This window comes from Scyliorhinus torazame, chromosome 7, assembly GCF_047496885.1.
Source record: "Scyliorhinus torazame isolate Kashiwa2021f chromosome 7, sScyTor2.1, whole genome shotgun sequence".
Lineage (NCBI taxonomy): Eukaryota > Metazoa > Chordata > Chondrichthyes > Carcharhiniformes > Scyliorhinidae > Scyliorhinus > Scyliorhinus torazame.
Genome location: NC_092713.1, coordinates 274,690,559 through 274,710,627, shown reverse-complemented (window position 1 = coordinate 274,710,627; position 20,069 = coordinate 274,690,559). Strand labels below are relative to the sequence as shown.

At 55.8% G+C, this 20,069-nt stretch overlaps 1 protein-coding gene across 2 annotated transcripts in view; it reads left to right on the top strand.

The window, feature by feature from the left end:
* Positions 1-20,069, top strand: part of LOC140427048 (organic cation/carnitine transporter 2-like) — a 271,913-nt gene that overhangs the window by 13,720 nt on the left and 238,124 nt on the right. The window contains exon 1 of one of the 2 annotated variants that reach the window (XM_072512493.1): positions 3,099-3,719. The exons of the other annotated variant lie outside the window; for it this stretch is intronic. Coding sequence (XP_072368594.1) covers positions 3,648-3,719 — 72 coding nt within the window. The 5' untranslated portion in view covers positions 3,099-3,647. Of the gene's footprint in view, positions 1-3,098; positions 3,720-20,069 lie in introns of those variants that run through there. 2 annotated transcript variants of the gene reach the window in all.

Genomic DNA, 20,069 nt, shown 5'->3' with positions numbered 1-20,069 from the left:
GGTGGAGGGTGTTGGTGACAGCAGTGGCGTTGTGTCGTGCTCTTCGTCCCACTCTGACTCAATGGCACATTGGGGTGGGGGTTCGTCGCCACCCATCCACTCTGAGTCACTGTCCGGTATTTCGTCTTCCCGGGTAGGGGTGTCCTGGGTAGTGCTGTCCCGGGTAGGGGTGTCCTGGGTAGTGGTGTCCTGGGTAATGGTGTCCTGGGTAGTGGTGTCCTGGGTAGTGGTGTCCTGGCTCGGATGTGACGGGGGCCTGTGGCTGCCCCCCTCATCGCTGGGTGGTCGCTCCCGCACGTGACGGGGGTGTCGTCTCCCTGTTGCTCCAGGTCTCTCCGTCTCCCGTGGTGTGCGAGGGGCATCCTGCGGGCGTCGCATGCTGGAGGGTCCGGGTCTCTCCGTCTCCCGTGGTCTCCGAGGGGCATCCTGCGGGCGTCGCATGCTGGAGGGTCCGGGTCTCTCCGTCTCCCGTGGTGTGCGAGGGGCATCCTGCGGGCGTCGCATGCTGGAGGGTCCGGGTCTCTCCGTCTCCTGTGGTGTGCGAGGGGCATCCTGCGGGCGTCGCATGCTGGAGGGTCCAGGTCTCTCCGTCTCCCGTGGTCTCCGAGGGGCATCCTGCGGGCGTCGCATGCTGGAGGGTCCGGGTCTCTCCGTCTCCCGTGGTGTGCGAGGGGCATCCTGCGGGCGTCGCATGCTGGAGGGTCCGGGTCTCTCCGTCTCCCGTGGTCTCCGAGGGGCATCCTGCGGGCGGTGTGCATCTGCGGGGATGGGTGCCTGGACGTTTGGTCCTGCGATACACAATGAAGCATGCATGGTTAAACATCAGGCAGTGATCAGGTGATACGGGGGAGGGGGATATAGGGGAGGGGGGATATGGGGACGGGCTGTTGGTGGCTCACTTGCTTGTGGGCCCCCGACCTCTGCATCAGCAACCTCCCGGTCCTCAGGTCCGCCAGCCAGTTCCAGGGCCCTTTCCTCGTGTACGGTCAGTGGCCTCTCATCAGCGGGCCCTCCTCCAGTCCTCACATGCTCCCTATTGTTGTGTGCGCGCTTCTCCTGTGGGGGGGGGGGGGGGTGGGGGTGGTGGCAGGGGTAAAAGGCAACAGTGTTAGGCAGGTATATGAATGCACGCCATCGGTTGCGCGTGCATTGCAGAGGTTAAGGTTAGGGCTGGATTCACTTGGGATATGGGGGAGGGGGGATATGGGGGAGGGGGGATATGGGGAGGGGGGATATGGGGGAGGGGGTATATGGGGGATATGGGGGAGGAGGGGATATGGGGAGGGGGGATATGGGGGAGGGGGGATATGGGGGATATGGGGGGATATGGGGAGGGGGGATATGGGGGGAGGGGGATATGGGGGAGGGGGGATATGGGGGATATGGGGAGGGCCGATATGGGGGGAGGGGGGGATATGGGGGAGGGGGGATATGGGGGAGGGGGGATATGGGGGATATGGGGAGGGGGGATATGGGGGAGGGGGGATATGGGGGATATGGGGGAGGGGGGATATGGAGGATATGGGGGAAGGGGGGATATGGGGAGGGGGGATATGGGGGAGGGGGGATATGGGGGAGGGGGGATATGGGGGAGGGGGATATGGGGGATATGGGGGAGGGGGATATGGGGGATATGGGGAGGCGGGATATGGGGGAGGGGGGATATGGGGGATATGGGGGAGGGGGGATATGGGGGAGGGGGGATATGGGGAGGGGGGATATGGGGGAGGGGGGATATGGGGGAGGGGGGATATGGGGGATATGGGGGAGGGGGGATATGGGGGAGAGGGATATGGGGGAGGGGGGATATGGGGAGGGGGATATGGGGGTCATGGGGGAGGGGGGAATATGGGGGAGGGGGGATATGGGGGAGGGGGGATATGGGGGATATGTGGGATGGGGGATATGGGGAGGCTCACCCTGCCTGCTCTGACGAGGTCGTTCACCTTCTTGTGGCACTGGGTGCCTGTCCGTGGTGTCAGGGCCACAGCGGTGACGGCCTCTGCCACTTCCCTCCACAGACGCCGGCTGTGGCGTGGGGCAACTCTGCGGCCGTGCCCGGGATACAGGGCGTCCCTCCTCTGCTCCACCGCGTCCAGGAGCGCCTCCACATCGCGTGACTCGAACCTCGGGGCTGAGCGACGGCCAGCCATCCAGTCGGGTGTTGCGGTCGGGTGTTCCGGTCGGTTGGGGGGAGCTGCGCGGCCTTATGAGCCGTCACGCCGTGCAGCGCGTATGACGCTGCACGGCGTGAACCACTGCGCAAGCGCGGATCCCGTTACGTCGCTGCTAGCCCATTTCGGGCCGGAGACTATCGTCCCATTTTTATGACATGACGCAAGTGGGATTTGCGCCGTTTTTTTGCGCCGATCGGCGGACTTTCCGCCGATAACGGAGAATTTCGCCCCTGGGGTGGGATTCTCCGCCGACGGGATTCTCCATTTTGCCGGCGCCTGGGGGGTTTCCCGACAGCGTGGGGCTGCCCCACAATGGGAAAGCCCATCGACCGGCCGGCGTAACGGAGAATCCTGCCGGCGGGTCAGGGCAGAAATTTGGCGCAGCAGGGCGGAGAATCCAGCCCCTGAACTTCCCGCCGAAAATCTCTGCTTAATTTCTCTGATTGTTCATGAAACAGCAGATATTGTCATTGCTTGTAATGTTATGTCTTTTTCTCATAGCAGCTGCTTGCAGACTAAGTTGCTATATATTCCACAAACTACACGAGACCTGAGGAGGTATTCAGTGAGAGTTCTGAAAGCACATTTCTTTGCCAATAATTTTCAGGTGGCTGTGTAAGATTGTATTGACTCATGTGCTCTCTGAATGCATGTCTGTTAAGCATTATGTTTTTTACCAGAAGATTGATGTTCTTGACAGCGAAAGGTCTTTGCCCTCATCCTGACCAGGTGAGTGCTGTAGCTGTGACCAACAATTGTGAAAGCAGTGCAAAGGTTTGTTGAATTTGTAAATTATTCAGCAAAATGTTTACTAATTTGTTGTTGGAGTGTGAACATGAAGCAAGCTCACTGCCAAGGATGCATAGTGGTACCGGGGCTCAAAAGAAGAAGCAGCGCCCAGTCAAAGCAAACATCTTTTGATGAAAGTGCCAGCTCTGAGATACTACGATGTCAATCAGGAAGATAAATTGAAGTGTGACGCCAGTGAGATGTGTCTTGGAGCATCGCTAATGCAGCAGGCACAAGTGTGGTATTTGTATCCAGGCCATGAATGTAAACTTTATGCTCAGCTAAAGAAAGAATACTTGACTATTGTCTTTGCTTGTGGGTATTTTCATCAATGCCTGCTTGGGAAAGGCAAAGTGACAGTAGACTCTGACCACAAGGCACTTCAAAGCATTTTTCGAAAACTGCTACCATCTGCTCCAAATCGACTGCAATAAATAGCACTTTGTTTACAGTGACATGGTCAGCAGATGACACACAAGCGAGGGAAACAGATTTACTTCAATGACATGCTGTTGTGAGCTTCTATGAAGAACACTGAGGATGCTAAAATGGAATGTGAAATTTTCCAGATTGAAAGCTGGCCGCGCAGCGTTCAAACACCGTCAACGTATCATTAGCGGGTCTGACCCTTTATTCTCTGGGGCCTCCGCGATTCACCACCTATGATGGGCTGAGTTCCTGATGGTGTGGTTCACTTGTGGTTTCAAAAATCGTGAACCTGGCGTAGTGGCTGCTGAGCAAGAGAGCAAAGAGGTAGGACACGGAATGGAGTGACTGGGGAGGCCGGCCAGCACACTGGCTCTGCTGGAAGCGGGGGGGGGGGGGGGGGGGGGGGGATGGGGGGGGGATGGGGGGGGGGCCTGCCAGGTCCAGTGGAGGAGGGGAACAGTCCAAGCAGCCAGGGTGCCCCTCCACAGGACTGGAGCGATGCCCAGACACCGATGCCATTATGGCGGCCATCTTGCTGCGCACCCGCTGACCACCCACCTCAGCCCCTGGTTCTACATAGTGACACCAGCCGTATGGATGCGCCCATGCACGCACACTCCCCCCCCCCCATTCCCCCCCCCTCCCCCCCCGCCACAGCACGCCCCCTCCAGGCCCCAAACACCCCGCCCACCCGCCCAACCGGCCGCCACTCACCAGGGGACCACCCAAGGCTACACTCACAATAACCCCCAGTGAGGGCAGTGGCAGCAGGGACAGGCACTAGGACCAGGGCCCCACAGTGCAAGACACCGATGGGACAAGGGTGAGATGGTGGGGAAAAGGGGGGGGGGGGGGGGGGATGCAGGGCCAAGCCCACACTACCAACCCTGGCCACTGTGTCGCCCATGGAACCTGGTTTGGCAGGGGAGGTGGCAGCCATACAGGCTGGAGGGCCGGCTGCACAACAGGCCGAGGAGGAGGAGGCGCCGCATGAGGCCTTGTGTGCATCGGCAGCGCCTGTCATTCAAGGACCTGCCGGACCGGGCATGCCGTCGGAGAATCCGGCTGTGCAGAGAGACAGTGCGATTCATCTGCCATATGACGGCACACCTGACACCGGGGGGGGGGGGTTATGGGGGAGGGCACCCGCTCACGGTGGCCATCAACGTGACGGTCGCCCTGAACCTCTATGCGATGGGTTCTTCCAGTCACCGAGTGGAGACCGGTTGGGATCTCCCAGTCCTCGATGCACAGGTGCAACCGTGCCATCATGGAGGACCTATTTGCCCAGGTGGATCAACACATCCTTTTCGATGTGGTCCGAGCCCACCAGGATGCCCGGGCAGGGGGTTCACTGCCATTGCTGGGATGCTTCGGGTCCAGGGGGTGATAGGCGGGGTGTATGTTTCCCTACGGGCACTGGCGGATAACAGGCCGCTGTACACAAACCGAAAGGGGTAGTAGGCGATGAACATCCAGCTGGTCTGTGACCATCAGCTGCACATCGTGCACCTCTGTGCCCAATACCAGGTCAGTGTGCACAACTCCTTCACCCTGGGACATTGTTCGAGGGGCAGCCCCCGTCCCCCAACTGAGGGGTTGGCTCCTGGGCCACAGGGGTTACCTGCTGCTGCGGCTGATGACACCTCTGCGGAGACCCGTTACAACGATGCCCATACAGCGACCAGGAGTGTGACCAAGGCACCTTGAAGATGTGGTTCAGGTGCCTGGGCCGTTCTGGGGGGGCCCTTCATTACGAGGTTGAGAGGGTCGCCTGCAATGTGACAGCCTGCTGCATGCTTCACAACATCACGTAGCAGAGGGGCGAGGTGTGGAGGAGAAGGATGAGGAGGAAGGGCAGACCTCGTCTGGTCGGGAGGATGGAGAGAAGGGACACGATGACCAGGACATGGGGGCCAGCCAGGCAGGAAGGGAGGCCGCATGACGTGTGCGACAGGGCCAGCGCCGACTCACCCTGGCCGTCTTGAGGAGGTTGTGCAGTTTCTTGCAGCACTGCATGCTAGTCCGGGCAATTTTGCCCACGGTGCTGACCGTCTCTCCCACCTGCGCCCGAGCACGGCGAACGGCGGTGCCTAGCGGCCTTCCTCCTGGGTCAGGGTACCAGGTCATCCTTCTTTCCTCTACAGCGTCCAGGAGTGTCTCCAGCTCAGCAACCCTGAAAAGTGGCGCTGCTCTCCTTCCAGCCATCACAATGGCTACGGCGTTGTGTGTGGGGAGTGTAGCGCACAAAGACTCACGAGAGACGAATAGAGATGAAGTCGATGAGGCTTTATTAAGCGTGACTTGTTCCCCGCAGTTCAGTAGCAGACTGGCCTGCGGGGGACAACTCCTGGTTCTTATACCCTGCCTTCAGGGCGGAGCTAGAGATCAACAGCCAACCAGGACCCGGGATCTGTCAGCCAATGACATCACGGCTTCACAGTCTCACATGACCCCTAATGCATACTACCACATTCACCCCTTGTTAAAAATGAACCCGGCGGGGTGGTGCTTCGTATGGTGGTAAGGGTTTACAAGGCTGGTCCTGGGAGGAAAACTTTTGCATGTCATCACAGCATGTACAGAGGTTGTTTTTTTTGTTTTGAACTATTTACAGTAAAAGGGGGAAAAGGAAAACGTTCTCGTTACAGTCCACAATATTGTAGTGTTACATCGATGCCACGAGTCGGTCGGGCGGTCTGGTCGTCCTCGTCGATCGCCTCAGCCCCGGTGGTGGTGGTGCTTGTTCCAGTGTTGTCGTCTCCGTGAGCCTTACGGTTTCTGCTTCAGCTTCACTTCTGGTTGGACCTGGGAGGAGGACCGATCCTCCCGGGAAGGGGGCGCTCGCGGGGTGCGCCGGTGGCAGGGAGGGGGTAATTGGTGTCAGGGGGTGTGCGTGTTGCCGGTGGGCGCCAGATCTCGCAGGGAGACCGTGACCGCTCGGCCGTCGGGGTACTCCATGTAAGCGTACTGCGGGTTCGCGTGGAGGAGGCGAACCCTCTCGACCAACGGGTCCGACTTGTGCGCCCGCACATGTTTTCGGAGCAAGATGGGTCCTGGGACCGCCAGCCAGGTCGGCAGCGGCGTTCCAGAGGAGGACTTCCTGGGGAAGACAAGGAGGCGCTCATGAGGCGTTTGGTTAGTGCTAGTACACAGTAGCGACCGGATGGAGTGGAGAGCGTCCGGGAGGACCTCCTGCCACCGTGAAACTGGGAGGTCCCTGGACCGTAGGGCCAGTAGGACGGTCTTCCAGACCGTGCCGTTCTCCCTCTCTACTTGCCCGTTCCCCCGGGGGTTGTAGCTGGTCGTCCTGCTCGAGGCTATACCGTTGCTGAGCAGGAACTGGCGCAGCTCGTCACTCATAAAGGAGGACCCCCTGTCGCTGTGGACGTATGCGGGGCAACCGAACAGTGTGAATATGGTGTTAAGGGCTTTAATGACTGTGGCCGCTGTCATGTCAGGGCAGGGGATGGCGAAGGGGAAACGGGAGTACTCGTCCACCACGTTCAGGAAGTATATGTTGCGGTCGGTGGAGGGGAGGGGCCCTTTGAAATCCAGACTAAGGCGTTCAAAGGGACGGGAAGCCTTGATCAGGTGCGCACCATCCGGCCTGAAAAAGTGCGGTTTGCACTCTGCGCAGATGTGGCAGTTCCTTGTGACTGTACGGACCTCCTCCACAGAGTAGGGGAGGTTGCGGGACTTTATAAAGTGGTAGAACCGAGTGACCCCCGGGTGGCACAGGTCCTCGTGGAGGGTTTGGAGGCGGTTAATTTGTGCGTTGGCACATGTGCCGCGGGATAGGGCGTCGGACGGCTTGTTCAGCTTTCCGGGACGGTACATGATCTCATAGTTGAAGGTGGAGAGCTCGATCCTCCACCTTAAGATCTTGTCGTTTTTAATTTTGCCCCGCTGTGCATTATCGAACATGAAGGCTACCGACCGTTGGTCCGTGAGGAAAGTGAATCTCCTGCCGGCCAGGTAATGCCTCCAATGTCGCACAGCTTCCACTATGGCTTGGGCTTCCTTTTCCACTAAGGAGTGGCGGATTTCTGAAGCGTGGAGGGTTCGGGAGAAAATGGCCACGGGCCTGCCCGCTTGGTTAAGGGTGGCCGCTAGAGCTACATCGGAGGCGTCGCTCTCGACCTGGAAGGGGAGGGACTCGTCGATGGCGCGCATCGTGGCCTTTGCGATATCCGCTTTGATGCGGCTGAAGGCCTGGCAAGCCTCTGTCGACAGAGGGAAGATTGTGGTCTGTATTAGGGGGCGGGCCTTGTCTGCGTACTGGGGGACCCACTGGGCGTAATATGAAAAAAATCCCAGGCAGCGTTTTAGGGCTTTTGAGCAGTGCGGGAGGGGAAATTCCATGAGGGGGCGCATACGTTCGGGGTCGGGGCCTATTATCCCATTGCGCACTACATATCCCAAGATGGCTAGCCGGTTTGTGCTAAACACGCACTTGTCCTCGTTGTATGTGAGGTTCAAGGCTTTAGCGGTCTGGAGGAATCTTTGGAGATTGGCGTCGTGGTCCTGCTGATCGTGGCCGCAGATGGTTACGTTGTCGAGGTACGGGAACGTGGCCTGCAACCCGTGTTGATCAACCATTCGGTCCATCTCTCGTTGGAAGACCGAGACCCCGTTTGTGACGCCAAATGGGACCCTTAGGAAGTGGTATAATCGCCCGTCTGCCTCGAAGGCTGTGTACTTGCGGTCACTTGGGCGGATGGGGAGCTGATGGTAGGCGGACTTGAGGTCCACGGTGGAGAAGACCTTATATTGGGCAATCCGATTGACCATGTCGGATATGCGGGGGAGAGGGTACGCATCGAGTTGTGTGTACCTGTTGATGGTCTGGCTATAGTCTATGACCATCCTTTGCTTCTCCCCTGTCTTTACTACTACCACCTGTGCTCTCCAGGGACTGTTGCTGGCCTAGATTATGCCTTCCTTCAGTAGCCGCTGGACTTCGGACCGAATGAATGTCCGGTCCTGGGCGCTGTACCGTCTGCTCCTAGTGGCGACGGGTTTGCAATCCGGGGTGAGGTTTGCAAACAAGGATGGGGGCTCAACCTTGAGGGTTGCGAGGCCGCAGATAGTGAGTGGGGGTATTGGGGGATCCCAAGATGGCGGCGCCCCTCCTCCCCTCGTGGTGGCCGGGACCCAAAATGGCGGCGCCTGCGGGTTGCACATGGGGCGCTGGGGGTGTTGGGGAGCGTCAGAAACGCGCAGATCGCCTTGTTCTCCGGGGACAGCGGTAGCCGGCACCCAAACTGGTTGCGCCTGCGGGTCGTACATGGGGCGCTGGACAGCGGTGGCCGGGACCCAAACTGGTTGCGCCTGTGGGTCGTACATGGGGCGCTGGGGGGGTTGGGGAGCGTTAGAAGCGCGCAGGGATCCTTGTTCGCCGGGGACCGCGGCGACCTCCCGGGACCGGCACACAGCCGCGAAATGGCCCTTTTCCCCGCAGCTCTTACAAATCGCTGCGCGGGCTGGGCAGCGCTGCAGGGGGTGTTTCGCCTGGCCGCAGAAATAGCAGCGGGCTCCCCCGGGACGACTTGGCGTCTGAACCGCGCAAGCCTGTGGGGTGGGGGGGAGGGGGGGGTTTGTCGCGACGGGGGTCCACGGAGCCCAAGGGGCTGCCGCGCGGTCGGGGCCGTAGGCGCGGGCGTTTCGCGCGGCCACATCTAGTGAGGCTGCAAGGGCCCGTGCCTCTGAGAGTCCTAGCGACTCTTTTTCTAAAAGTCTTTGGCGGATTTGGGAAGAGTTCATATCAGCCACAAAAGCATCACGCATCAACATGTCCGTGTGTTCCATCGCGTTTACCGGCGGGCAGCTGCAGGCCCGTCCCAAAATTAGTAGCGCGGCGTAGAATTCATCTATCGATTCTCCGGGACTTTGCCGTCTCGTTGCGAGTTGGTAGCGTGCGTAGATCTGGTTCACTGGGCGAACATAGATGCTTTTTAGTGCTGCGAATGCCGTCTGGAAATCCTCTGCGTCTTCGATGAGAGGGAAAATTTCCGGGCTTACCCTCGAGTGCAGGACCTGTAGTTTCTGGTCTTCTGTGACCCGGCCGGGGGCCGTTCTGAGGTAGGCCTCGAAACAAGTCTGCCAGTGTTTGAAAACTGCTGCTGAGTTCACTGCGTTGGGGCTGATCCTCAGGCATTCCGGGATGATCCTGAGCTCCATAGTTCTTTTAAGCACGCTTAATAAATTGTAGCGCACAAAGACACACGAGAGACGAATAGAGATGAAGTCGATGAGGCTTTATTAAGCGTGACTTGTTCCCCGCAGTTCAGTAGCAGACTGGCCTGCGGGGGAGAACACCTGGTTCTTATACTCCGCCTTCAGGGCGGAGCTAGAGGTCAACAGCCAACCAGGACCCGGGATCTGTCAGCCAATGACATCACGGCTTCACAGTCCCACATGACCCCCTAATGCATACTACCACAGGGAGGGAGAACCCCCACACACATGGTGCGGCTGCAGCATCTCAGCCTCATGAGTACCAATCACGGACCCTACGAATCCAGCACCATTTTTTCTGGTATTGATTGCGTTCCATGTGGCGACGGTGCTAGCCCATTAAAAGTTGCTGGATAGGTGCAGGTATTGCTCGATTTCTTTATTGTAAAACTCCACACATCCTCCGCTGGCATCAACACTTTGTCTCAAAAACGGTGTATCTAACCCATTGAACCTGACAGGCAAGCACGTTGCTCAAATCAAACAAACTACCCAACAAGATGCAGCTTTACAAGTGCTGCAAAAAGTATTAAGAAATGATGGCCTGAGAGCATCAAAGACAAATCTGTGGCCACAAAAGCATACAGAGATAACAGCCCTGGGAACAGGAGTCCGGTAAATGTGGACCAGGGAGCTGACATGTTAAGACCTGTTTTATAGTCTTATGTGCCTGGTACTTTGTCTGTTATCAATAAACCCCTTTGTTAACGACTGGAAGTTTTCTGGGGTGCTGGGTCCGCTGCTGGTGAGGATTTAATGAGGCAAGGGAGCGGGGTGTTCTTCCGCCAACAATGTCACAGACTTCGATCTCATTGATCCTGAAGCGGCACAAGTGACCCAGAACAATGCAGGTCATGCAGACCAATCTCCCTACTAAACGTAGACGCCAAATTGCTGGCCAAGATTTGGGCCTTGTGAATAGAGGATTGTGTTCCGGGGGTGATAGGGGAGGACCAGACGGGATTTGTCAAAGGAAGGCAGCTAACGGCCAACGTTTGAAGGCTCTTGAATGTCACCATGATGCCCTCCGAGGGGAGGGAGGTGGAGGCGGTGGTCGCTCTGGACGTGGAGAAGACCTTCGAATGGGTGGAGTGGAAGATTTTATGGGAGGTCCTGGGGCAGTTTGGGTTTGGCAGGCTTTTGTAGACTGGGTCCGGTTGCTGTACCAGGCTCCGGTGGTGAGTGTGAGGATGAACCGAGTGAGATCGGAATTTTTCACACTGAGCCGAGGGAAGAGGCAGGTATGTCCATTCTCCCCACTGTTGTTTGCCTTGGCTATAGAGCCATTGCCAATGGTGCTGAGAGCGTCAAAGGACTGGAAGGGGCTAGTCCGGGAGGAGTGGTGGAACTCAGGGTCTCGTTGTATGAAGACAACCTACTCCTGTATATTTCTGACCCGTTAGGGGGAGTGGGAGCGATTATGCGGATCTTAGGGGAATTTGGTTGGTTTTCAGGGTATAAATTGAAATTGGTAAGAGTGAGGTCTTTGTGATCTAGGCGAGTGGGCAGGAGGCTGGGGGAGTTGCCGTTTAAATTGGTGGGAGGGAGTTTTCGGTACTTGGGAATTCAGGTGGCACGCGGATAGGAGCAGTTACATAAATTAAATCGGGCCCGGTTAGTTGAGCAAATGAAGGTGGGCTTTCAGAGGTAGGACATGCTCCCATTGTCACTGGCGGAGAGGGTGCAGATTGGAAAGATGACAGTTCTCCCGATATTTTTGTTTGTCTTCCAGTGTCTCCCTATTTTTATCCCGAAGGCCTTTTTTAAGCGGGTTAATGCGGTGATTTCTGGGTTTGTATAGGTGGGTAAAACTCTGCGAGTGAGGAAAGTGATGTTTGTGGAGCCGAGGGGCGGGTGGGGAGCGTTGGCCCTACCGAACTTTAGGAATTACTACTGGGCGGCAAATAGAGCCAAGATCAGGAAGTGGGTAGTGGGGGAGGGGTCGGTGCGGGAGCGGGTTGAGGCGGCGTCTTGTAGGGGCACATGTTTAGGAGCGCTGGTAACGGCACCTCTGCCGTTCTCGCCTGCTCGATCCTCCACAAGCCCGGTGGTGGTGGCGGCTCTGAGAGTTTGGGGACAGTGGAGGAAGCACATGGGAGTGTCGGGAGTGTCGGTGTGGCTTGCAATTTCTGGCAATCACCGGTTTGTCCCGGGGAGGTTGGATGGGGGATTCGGTGGTGGCAAAGAGCAGGGACTGAGAGGCTGGGGGATGTGTTTATCAATGGGAGCTTTCCTTGTTTGGAGGATTTGGAGGAGGAGTTTGAATTGCCGTGTGAAAATGGGTTTCGCTATCTGCAGGTGAGAGACTTTGTACGAAAGTAGGTTTTCGACCTTTCCACTTTTACCGCCACGGGGGATACAGGACATGGTAGTGTCAAAAACGGGAATGGGGGAAGGGAAGGTCTTGGAAATTTATAAAGCGCTCATGGAGTGAGAGGGAACCCAGATGAGGGAGGCAAAGCGCAAGTGGGAAGATGAGTTGGTTAAGAAGGTGAATTGGACATTCTGAATTCTCCCTCTGTGTACTCGAACAGGCGCCGGAATGTGGCGACTAGGGAATTTTCACAGCAACTTCATTGCAGTGTTAATGTAAGCTTACTTGTTAATAAAAATTCTTATTATTAACCGCGTGTGATGCTCGATCAATAACTCCAGAAGCGAGATTGGAAGATAACTGAAGGCTTTATTGGACTAGATGTTTCCCCCAGCAGCGCAGGTACAGAATGCAGCTGCTAGGGAGACACAGACTCTTATACTCCACCTTACTGGGCGGAACCAGCAGGCAGGCTTCACCAATGATATTGCTGTCTCAGGTACCTCCCACACCAATGGTCTTACAGCAGCAACCTGGGTACTGTAATACCCCTAATACCGACTACCACATTCGCCCCCTGTTAAAAACAGAGTCCGGCGGGGGTGGTGGTCTCGCGTTATACAGTGGTAGAGGTTGAGGTTATGGTGGTACCTGTTATACATTAGTACAGTGTTTTGCCTCGTTACAAGTTGCAACTAATTACAGTATTTATTTACATTCAAAATGAAGCAATTAGTCGGTCGGGGGCCCTGGTCGTCCTCTGCGATCGTCGCAGTTTCAGCGGTGCTGCAGGCGCCGGCTCAGCCATCCGTGGCTCCGGGAGCGTGGCTTTGGCTTCTTCGGTAGCTTCATCATCCCTAGATGGGACCAGTGGGAGAACCGATCCACCTGGGAAGGGGGTGGCTGTGGGGTGCGTCGGTGGGAGGGAGGGTGGTATTGGTGGTGGGGGCCAGGTCCCGTAGGGAGATCGTATCCTGTCGGCCGTCGGGGTATGCCACGTAGGCGTATTGAGGGTTAGCATGAAGGAGGTGGACCCTCTCGACCAATGGGTCCGACTAGTGCACCCGCATGTGTTTGCGGAGCAGGGTGGGTCCAGGAGCTGCCAGCCACGTTGGGAGCGAGGTCCCAGAGGAGGACTTCCTAGGGAACACAAGGAGACGTTCGTGAGGTGTCTGGTTGGTTGTGGTACATAACAGTGATCGGATGGAGGGGAGAGCACCCGGGAGGACCTCCTGCCAGCGGGAGACTGGGAGATTCCTGGACCGTAGGGCCAGTAGGACGGTTTTCCAGACCGTTCCGTTCTCCCTCTCCAACTGTCCGTTTCCCCGGGGTTGTAACTGGTCGTCCTGCTCGAGGCAATGCCCTTGCTGAGTAGGAATTGACACAGTTCGTCGCTCATAAAGGAGGACCCCCTATCGCTGTGTATGTAGGCGGGGAAACCAAACAGTGTAAAGATACTGTGGAGGGCTTTTATGACGGTGGCTGCGGTCATGTCGGGGCAGGGGTGGCGAATGGGAACCGGGAGTACTCGTCAATCACGTTTAGAAAGTGTGTGTTGCGGTCGGTGGAGGGAAGGGGCCCTTTGAAGTCCATACTGAGGCATTCAAAGGGATGGGAAGCCTTTATCAGGTGCACTTTCTCTGGCCTGTAGAAGTGCGGCTTGCACTCCACGCAGATTTGGCAGTTCCTGGTAGCGGTCCTGACCTCCTTGATTGAGTAGGGCAGGTTGCGGGTCTTAATGAAATGGAAGAATTGAGTGACCCCCGGGTGGCAGAGATCCTCATGGAGGGCCCGGAGTCGGTCTACTTGTGCGTTGGCACATGTGCCGCGGGATAGGGCATCAGGAGGCTCGTTTACCTTCCCGGGACGATACAAGATCGCATAGTTGTAGGTGGACAGCTCGATCCTCCACCGTAAGATCTTATCGTTCTTTATCTTGAACCGCTGTGCTTTATTGAACATGAAAGCAACCGACCGTTGGTCAGTGAGGAGAGTGAATCTCCTGCCGGCCAGGTAATGCCTCCAATGCCGCACAGCTTCCACAATGGCCTGGGCCTCCTTTTCAACTGAGGAATGGCGGATTTCTGAAGCGTGGAGGGTGCGTGAGAAGAAGGCCACGGGTCTGCCCGCTTGGTTGAGGTGGCCGCCAGAGCTACGTCAGACACATTGGTCTCGACTTGGAAGGGAAGGGATTCATCGATTGCGTGCATTGTGGCCTTTGCAATGTACGCTTTGATACGGCTGAAGGCCTGGCGAACCTCTGCCGACAGGGGAAAACCCGTGGGTTGAATTAGTGGGCGGGCCTTGTCCGCATAGTTGGGGACCCACTGGGCATAATATGAAAAAAATCCCAGGCAGCGTTTCAGGGCCTTGGAGCAGTGGGGGAGGGGAAACTCCATGAGGGGGCGCATGTATTCGGGATCTGGGCCTATAACTCCATCATGCACTACGTAGCCGAGGATGGCTGGACGGTCGGTGCTGAACACGCATTTGTCCTTCTTGTAGGTTAGATTAAGGATTTTTGCGGTATGGAGGAATTTGGTCTTGGCCGCAGATGGTGACGTTATCGAGGTACGGAAACGTAGCCCGCAAACCGTACCTGTCAACCATTCGGTCCATCTCCCGTTGGAAGACCGAGACTCCATTTGTGACACCGAAGGGAACCTTTAGGAAATGGTAGAGCCGCCCATCTGCTTCGAATGCAGTGTATTTGCGGTTGCTAGGGCGGATGTGGAGCTGGTGGTAGGCGGATTTTAGATCCTGTGGTGAACGACTGTAATAGGAGATGTAAGGTAGGACCTGCACTACAGGTTCGCCGGTAGCTCCTGCCGCCTGGCTCCGCCCAGAGAACTGTATAAATATGCATGACCTCCAGTGCCCTGTCATTTCGCCAGCTGCAGCAGGAGGCCACGCATCTGACTGTAATAAAGCCACAGTTGTACCCAACTTTATTCTTTGTGCAATTGATGGTGCATCAATTTATTACAGTCAGATTTTCCACAGAATGGATATCCGAATTAAGCCTGATCGCCTGCAGCTGGATCCTCACTTGCCCAACGCCAGGAAAGACTTTACTCACTGGCTAGCATGTTTCGAGGTTTACATCAACGCGGTGGACCCTGCGCCAACGGAGGCTCAGAAGATAAATGTCCTGTACTCCAGACTGAGCTCCAGCGTGTTCCTGTTGATCCAAGACATCACAAATTACACAAAAGCAATGGAACTCCTCAAAGAACACTACGCGCAGAAGACGAACACACTCTTCGCCAGGCATGTACTTGTCACCCGCTCGCAACTACCTGGTGAGTCCATCGAAGACTTCTGGCGGGCCCTAATTCCACTTGTCCGGGACTGTGACTGTCAGGCCGTCACGGCCGCTGAACACTTGAACCTCCTCATGCCCGATGCCTTCGTGACGGGGATTGCATCGGACCGCATCCGAGAACGATTGCTGGAAGGGGCCACGCTCGAACTGGCGGAGACGAAAACCTTGGCGCTCTCATGACGGTCGCATCCCGTAACGTACAATCGTACTTCTCCCACCGCGCTGCCCACCCTTCTACTCCTTCCTAGCCCTCCTGGACCCCGCCAACGACCTCCTCAGCCAGGGCCCTGCCTTCGCAATACGCCTGCGCCGCACGCCGATCCGCGCACCCCTGGGGTCCCCGCTGCTACTTCTGCAGGTCAGCAGAAGCACCCCCGCCAACACTGCCCGGCCCGCACTGCCGTTTGTAAAGCCTGTAGTAAAAAGGGCCACTTTGCGGCTGTGTGCCAGGCCCGCGCAGTCACTGCGATCGCGCCCGCTATCGCCCCCTCCCGCACGCCAGACGCACAATGGGAGCTGCCACCTTCTCCTCCCGGGTCCATGTGCGACCAATGAGCGCCACCATCTTGTCCCGACCCCGCAATATGCGCACCATGGGCACAGCCACCTTGTCCCCCACAGGGTCTCCGGACATCCCGACATCGGAACCGCACACGCTCGCCACCAGAAGCATCCGATGGCTACCCGCAGCTCACTTCGATGACGCTGGACCAATCTCGCCCGCACAACCTGGCCACCGCGTTGACGACGGTTAAAATCAACGGCCACGCGACCTCGTGCCTGCTGGACTCCGGGAGCACCGACAGCTTCGTTCACCCAAATACGGTAAGGCGCTGCTCCCTCGTGGTCCCCCCTGCCAATCAAAGGATTTCCCTAGCCTCCGGATCCCACTCCGTCCCAAGGCTTTTGTACAGTCGCCTTCACGGTCCAGGGCGTAGAATTTAGTAACTTCCGCCTTTATGTTCTTCCTAATCTCTGCGCTGCCTGGATGGGCCTGGATTTCCAGTGCAACCTCCAGAGCCTCACCCTCAAATTCGACGGGCCTTACCCCCCTTACCGTTTGCGGCCTCAAGGTCGATCCCCCCTCCCTTTTTGCCAATCTAACTGTGGATTGCAAGCCCGTTGCCACTAGGGGCAGATGGTACAGCACCCAGGACAAGACCTTCATCAGGTCCGAAGTCCAGCGGCTGCTTAAGGAGGGTATTATCGAGGCCAGCAACAGCCCCTGGAGAGCCCAAGTTGTAGTGGTTAAAACTGGGGAGAAACACAGGATGGTCGTGGACTACAGCCAGACCATCAATCGGTAGGGGCAGCACGGTAGCATTGTGGGGCAGCACGGTAGCATTGTGGATAGCACAATTGCTTCACAGCTCCAGGGTCCCAGGTTCGATTCCCGGCTTGGTTCACTGTCTGTGCGGAGCCTGCACATCCTCCCCGTGTAGGCGTGGGTTTCCTCCAGGTGCTCCGGTTTCCTCCCACAGCCCAAAGATGTGCAGGTTAGGTGGATTGGCCATGCTAAATTGCCCTTCGTGTCCAAAATTGCCCTTAGTGTTGGGTGGGGTTACTGGGTTATGGGGATGGGGTGGAGATGTTGACCTTGGGTAAGGTGCTCTTTCCAAGAGCCGGTGCAGACTCGATGGGCCGAATGGCCTCCTTCTGCACTGTAAATTCTATGATAATCTATGGTACACGCAGCTCGACGTGCATATCTGATATGGTCAATCAGATTGCGCAGTACCGGGTCTTCTCAACAATTGACCTGAAATCTGCCTACCACCAGCTCCCCATCCGGAAGTCGGACCGGCCATACACTGCCTTCGAGGCGGACGGTCGCCTCTATCACTTCCTTAGGGTTCCTTTCGGTGTCACAAATGGGGTCTCGGTCTTCCAAAGGGAGATAGACCGAATGGTCGACCAGTACGGTTTGCGGGCCACCTTTCCGTACTTAGATAATGTCACCATCTGTGGCCATGACCAGCAGGACCTTGATGCCAACCTCGATAAATTCCTCCGCACTGCCACTCTTCTCAACCTGACCTACAACAAAGAGAAGTGTGTGTTCAGCACGACCCGGTTAGCCATTCTCGGCTTTGCAGTCCAAAACGGGCTTCTCGTGCCCGACCCCGAGCGCATGCGCTCCCTCATGGAACTTCCCCTCCCCCACTGCCCCAAGGCCCTCAAACGCTGCCTGGGGTTCTTTTCCTACTTCGCTCAGTGGGTCCCAAACTATGCGGACAAGGCCCACCCACTCATTCAGTCCACCCAATTCCCCCTTGCGGCCAAGGCACAACATGCTTTCGCCCGCATCAGAGCAGACATCGCCAAGGCCGGGATGCGCGCAGTGGACGAGTCACTGCCTTTCCAAGTAGAAAGCGACGCTTCAGACGTCGCCCTTGCCGCCACTCTAAACCAGGCAGGCATACCCGTGGCATTCTTTTCCCGCACCCTTCATGCCTCTGAAATTCGACACTCATCCATCGAGAAGGAGGCCCAAGCTATCGTTGAAGCTGTGCGGCATTGGAGGCATTACCTGGCCGGTAAGAGATTCACTCTCCTTACGGACCAATGGTCGGTACCCTTAGAATCATAGAATCATAGAAGTTTACAGCATGGAAACAGGCCCTTCGGCCCAACCAGTCCATGCCGCCCAGTTTTTACCATTAAGCTAGTCCCAGTTGCCCGCACTTGGCCCATAACCCTCTATACCCATCTTACCCATGTAACCATCTAAATGCTTTTTGAAAGACACAATTGTACCCGCCTCTACTACTACCTCTGGCAGCCCATTCCAGACACTGACTACCCTCTGAGTGAAGAAATTGCCCCTCTGGGCCCTTCTGAATCTCTCCCCTCTCACCTTAAACCTATGCCCTCTAGTTTTAGACTCCCCTACCTTTGGGAAAAGATGTTGACTATCTACCTTATCTATGCCCCTCATTATTTTATAGACCTCTATAAGATCACCCCTAAGCCTCCTACGCTCCAGGGAAAAAAGTCCCAGTCTATCCAGCCTCTCCTTATAACTCAAACCATCAAGTCCCGGCAACATCCTAGTAAATCTTTTCTGCACTCTTTCTAGTTTAATAATATCCTTTCTATAATAGGGTGACCAGAACTGCACACAGTATTCCAAGTGTGGCCGTACCAATGTCTTGTACAACTTCAACAAGACGTCCCAACTCCTATATTCAATGTTCTGACCAATGAAACCAAGCATGCCGAATGCCTTCTTCACCACCCTGTCCACCTGCGACTCCACCTTCAAGGAGCTATGAACCTGTACTCCTAGATCTCTTTGTTCTATAGCTCTCCCCAACGCCATACCATTAACTGAGTAGGTCCTGGCCTGATTCGATCTGCCAAAATGCATCACCTCACATTTATCTAAATTAAACTCCATCTGCCATTCGTCGGCCCACTGGCCTAATTGATCAAGATCCCGTTGCAATCCTAGATAACCTTCTTCACTATCCACTGTGCCACCAATCTTGGTGTCATCTGCAAACTTACTAACCATGCCTCCTAAATTCTCATCCAAATCATTAATATAAATCACAAATAACAGTGGACCCAGCACCGATCCCTGAGGCACACCACTGGTCACAGGCCTCCAGTTTGAAAAACAACCCTCTACAACCACCCTCTGCCTTCTGTCGTCCAGCCAATTTTGAATCCAATTGGCAACCTCACCCTGGATCCCGTGAGCTTTAACCTTCTGCAACAACCTACCATGCGGTACCTTGTCAAAGGCTTTGCTAAAGTCCATGTAGACAACGTCTACTGCACTGCCCTCATCTACCTTCTTGGTCACTCCCTCAAAAAACTCAATCAAATTTGTGAGACATGATTTTCCACGCACAAAGCCATGCTGACTGCCCCGAATCAGTCCTTGCCTCTCTAAATGCTTGTAGATCCTGTCTCTCAGAATACCTTCTAGCAACTTACCTACTACAGACGTTAGGCTCACCGGTCTGTAGTTCCCAGGCTTTTCCCTGCTGCCCTTCTTAAACAAGGGCACAACATTCGCCACTCTCCAATCTTCAGGCACCTCACCTGTGGCTGCCGATGATTCAAATATCTCTGTTAGGGGACCCGCAATTTCCTCCCTAGCCTCCCACAACATCCTGGGATACATTTCATCAGGTCCCGGGGATTTATCTACCTTGATGCGCTTTAAGACTTCCAGCACCTCCTCCTCTGTAATATGCACACTTCTCAAGACATCACTATTTATTTCCCTTAGTTTCCTAACATCCATGCCTTTCTCCACCGTGAATACCGATGAGAAATATTCATTCAGGATCTCACCCAACTCTTGTGGCTCTGCACATAGATGCCCTTGTTGATCCTTAAGAGGCCCTACTCTGTCCCTAGTTACTCTTTTCCCCTTTATGTATCTGTAGAATCTCTTTGGATTCTCCCTTGCATTATTTGCCAAAGCAATTTCATGTCCCCTTTTTGCCCTCCTGATTTCCCTCTTAACTCTATTTCGACAATCTCTATACTCTTCAAGGGATCTACTTGATCCCAGTTGCTCATGTACGTCATATGCCTCCTTCTTCTTTTTGACCAGAGTCTCAATATCTCGAGTCATCCAGGGTTCCCTACTTCTACCAGCCTTGCCCTTCACTCTAAAGGGAATGTGCTTACCCTGCACCCTGGTTAACACATTTTTAAAAGCCTCCCATTTACCAGCCGTCCCTTTGTCTGCCAATAGTCTCCCCCAATCTACCTCTGCAAGTTCCTGTCTGATACCATCAAAATTGGCCTTGCCCCAATTAAGAATTTTAACTCT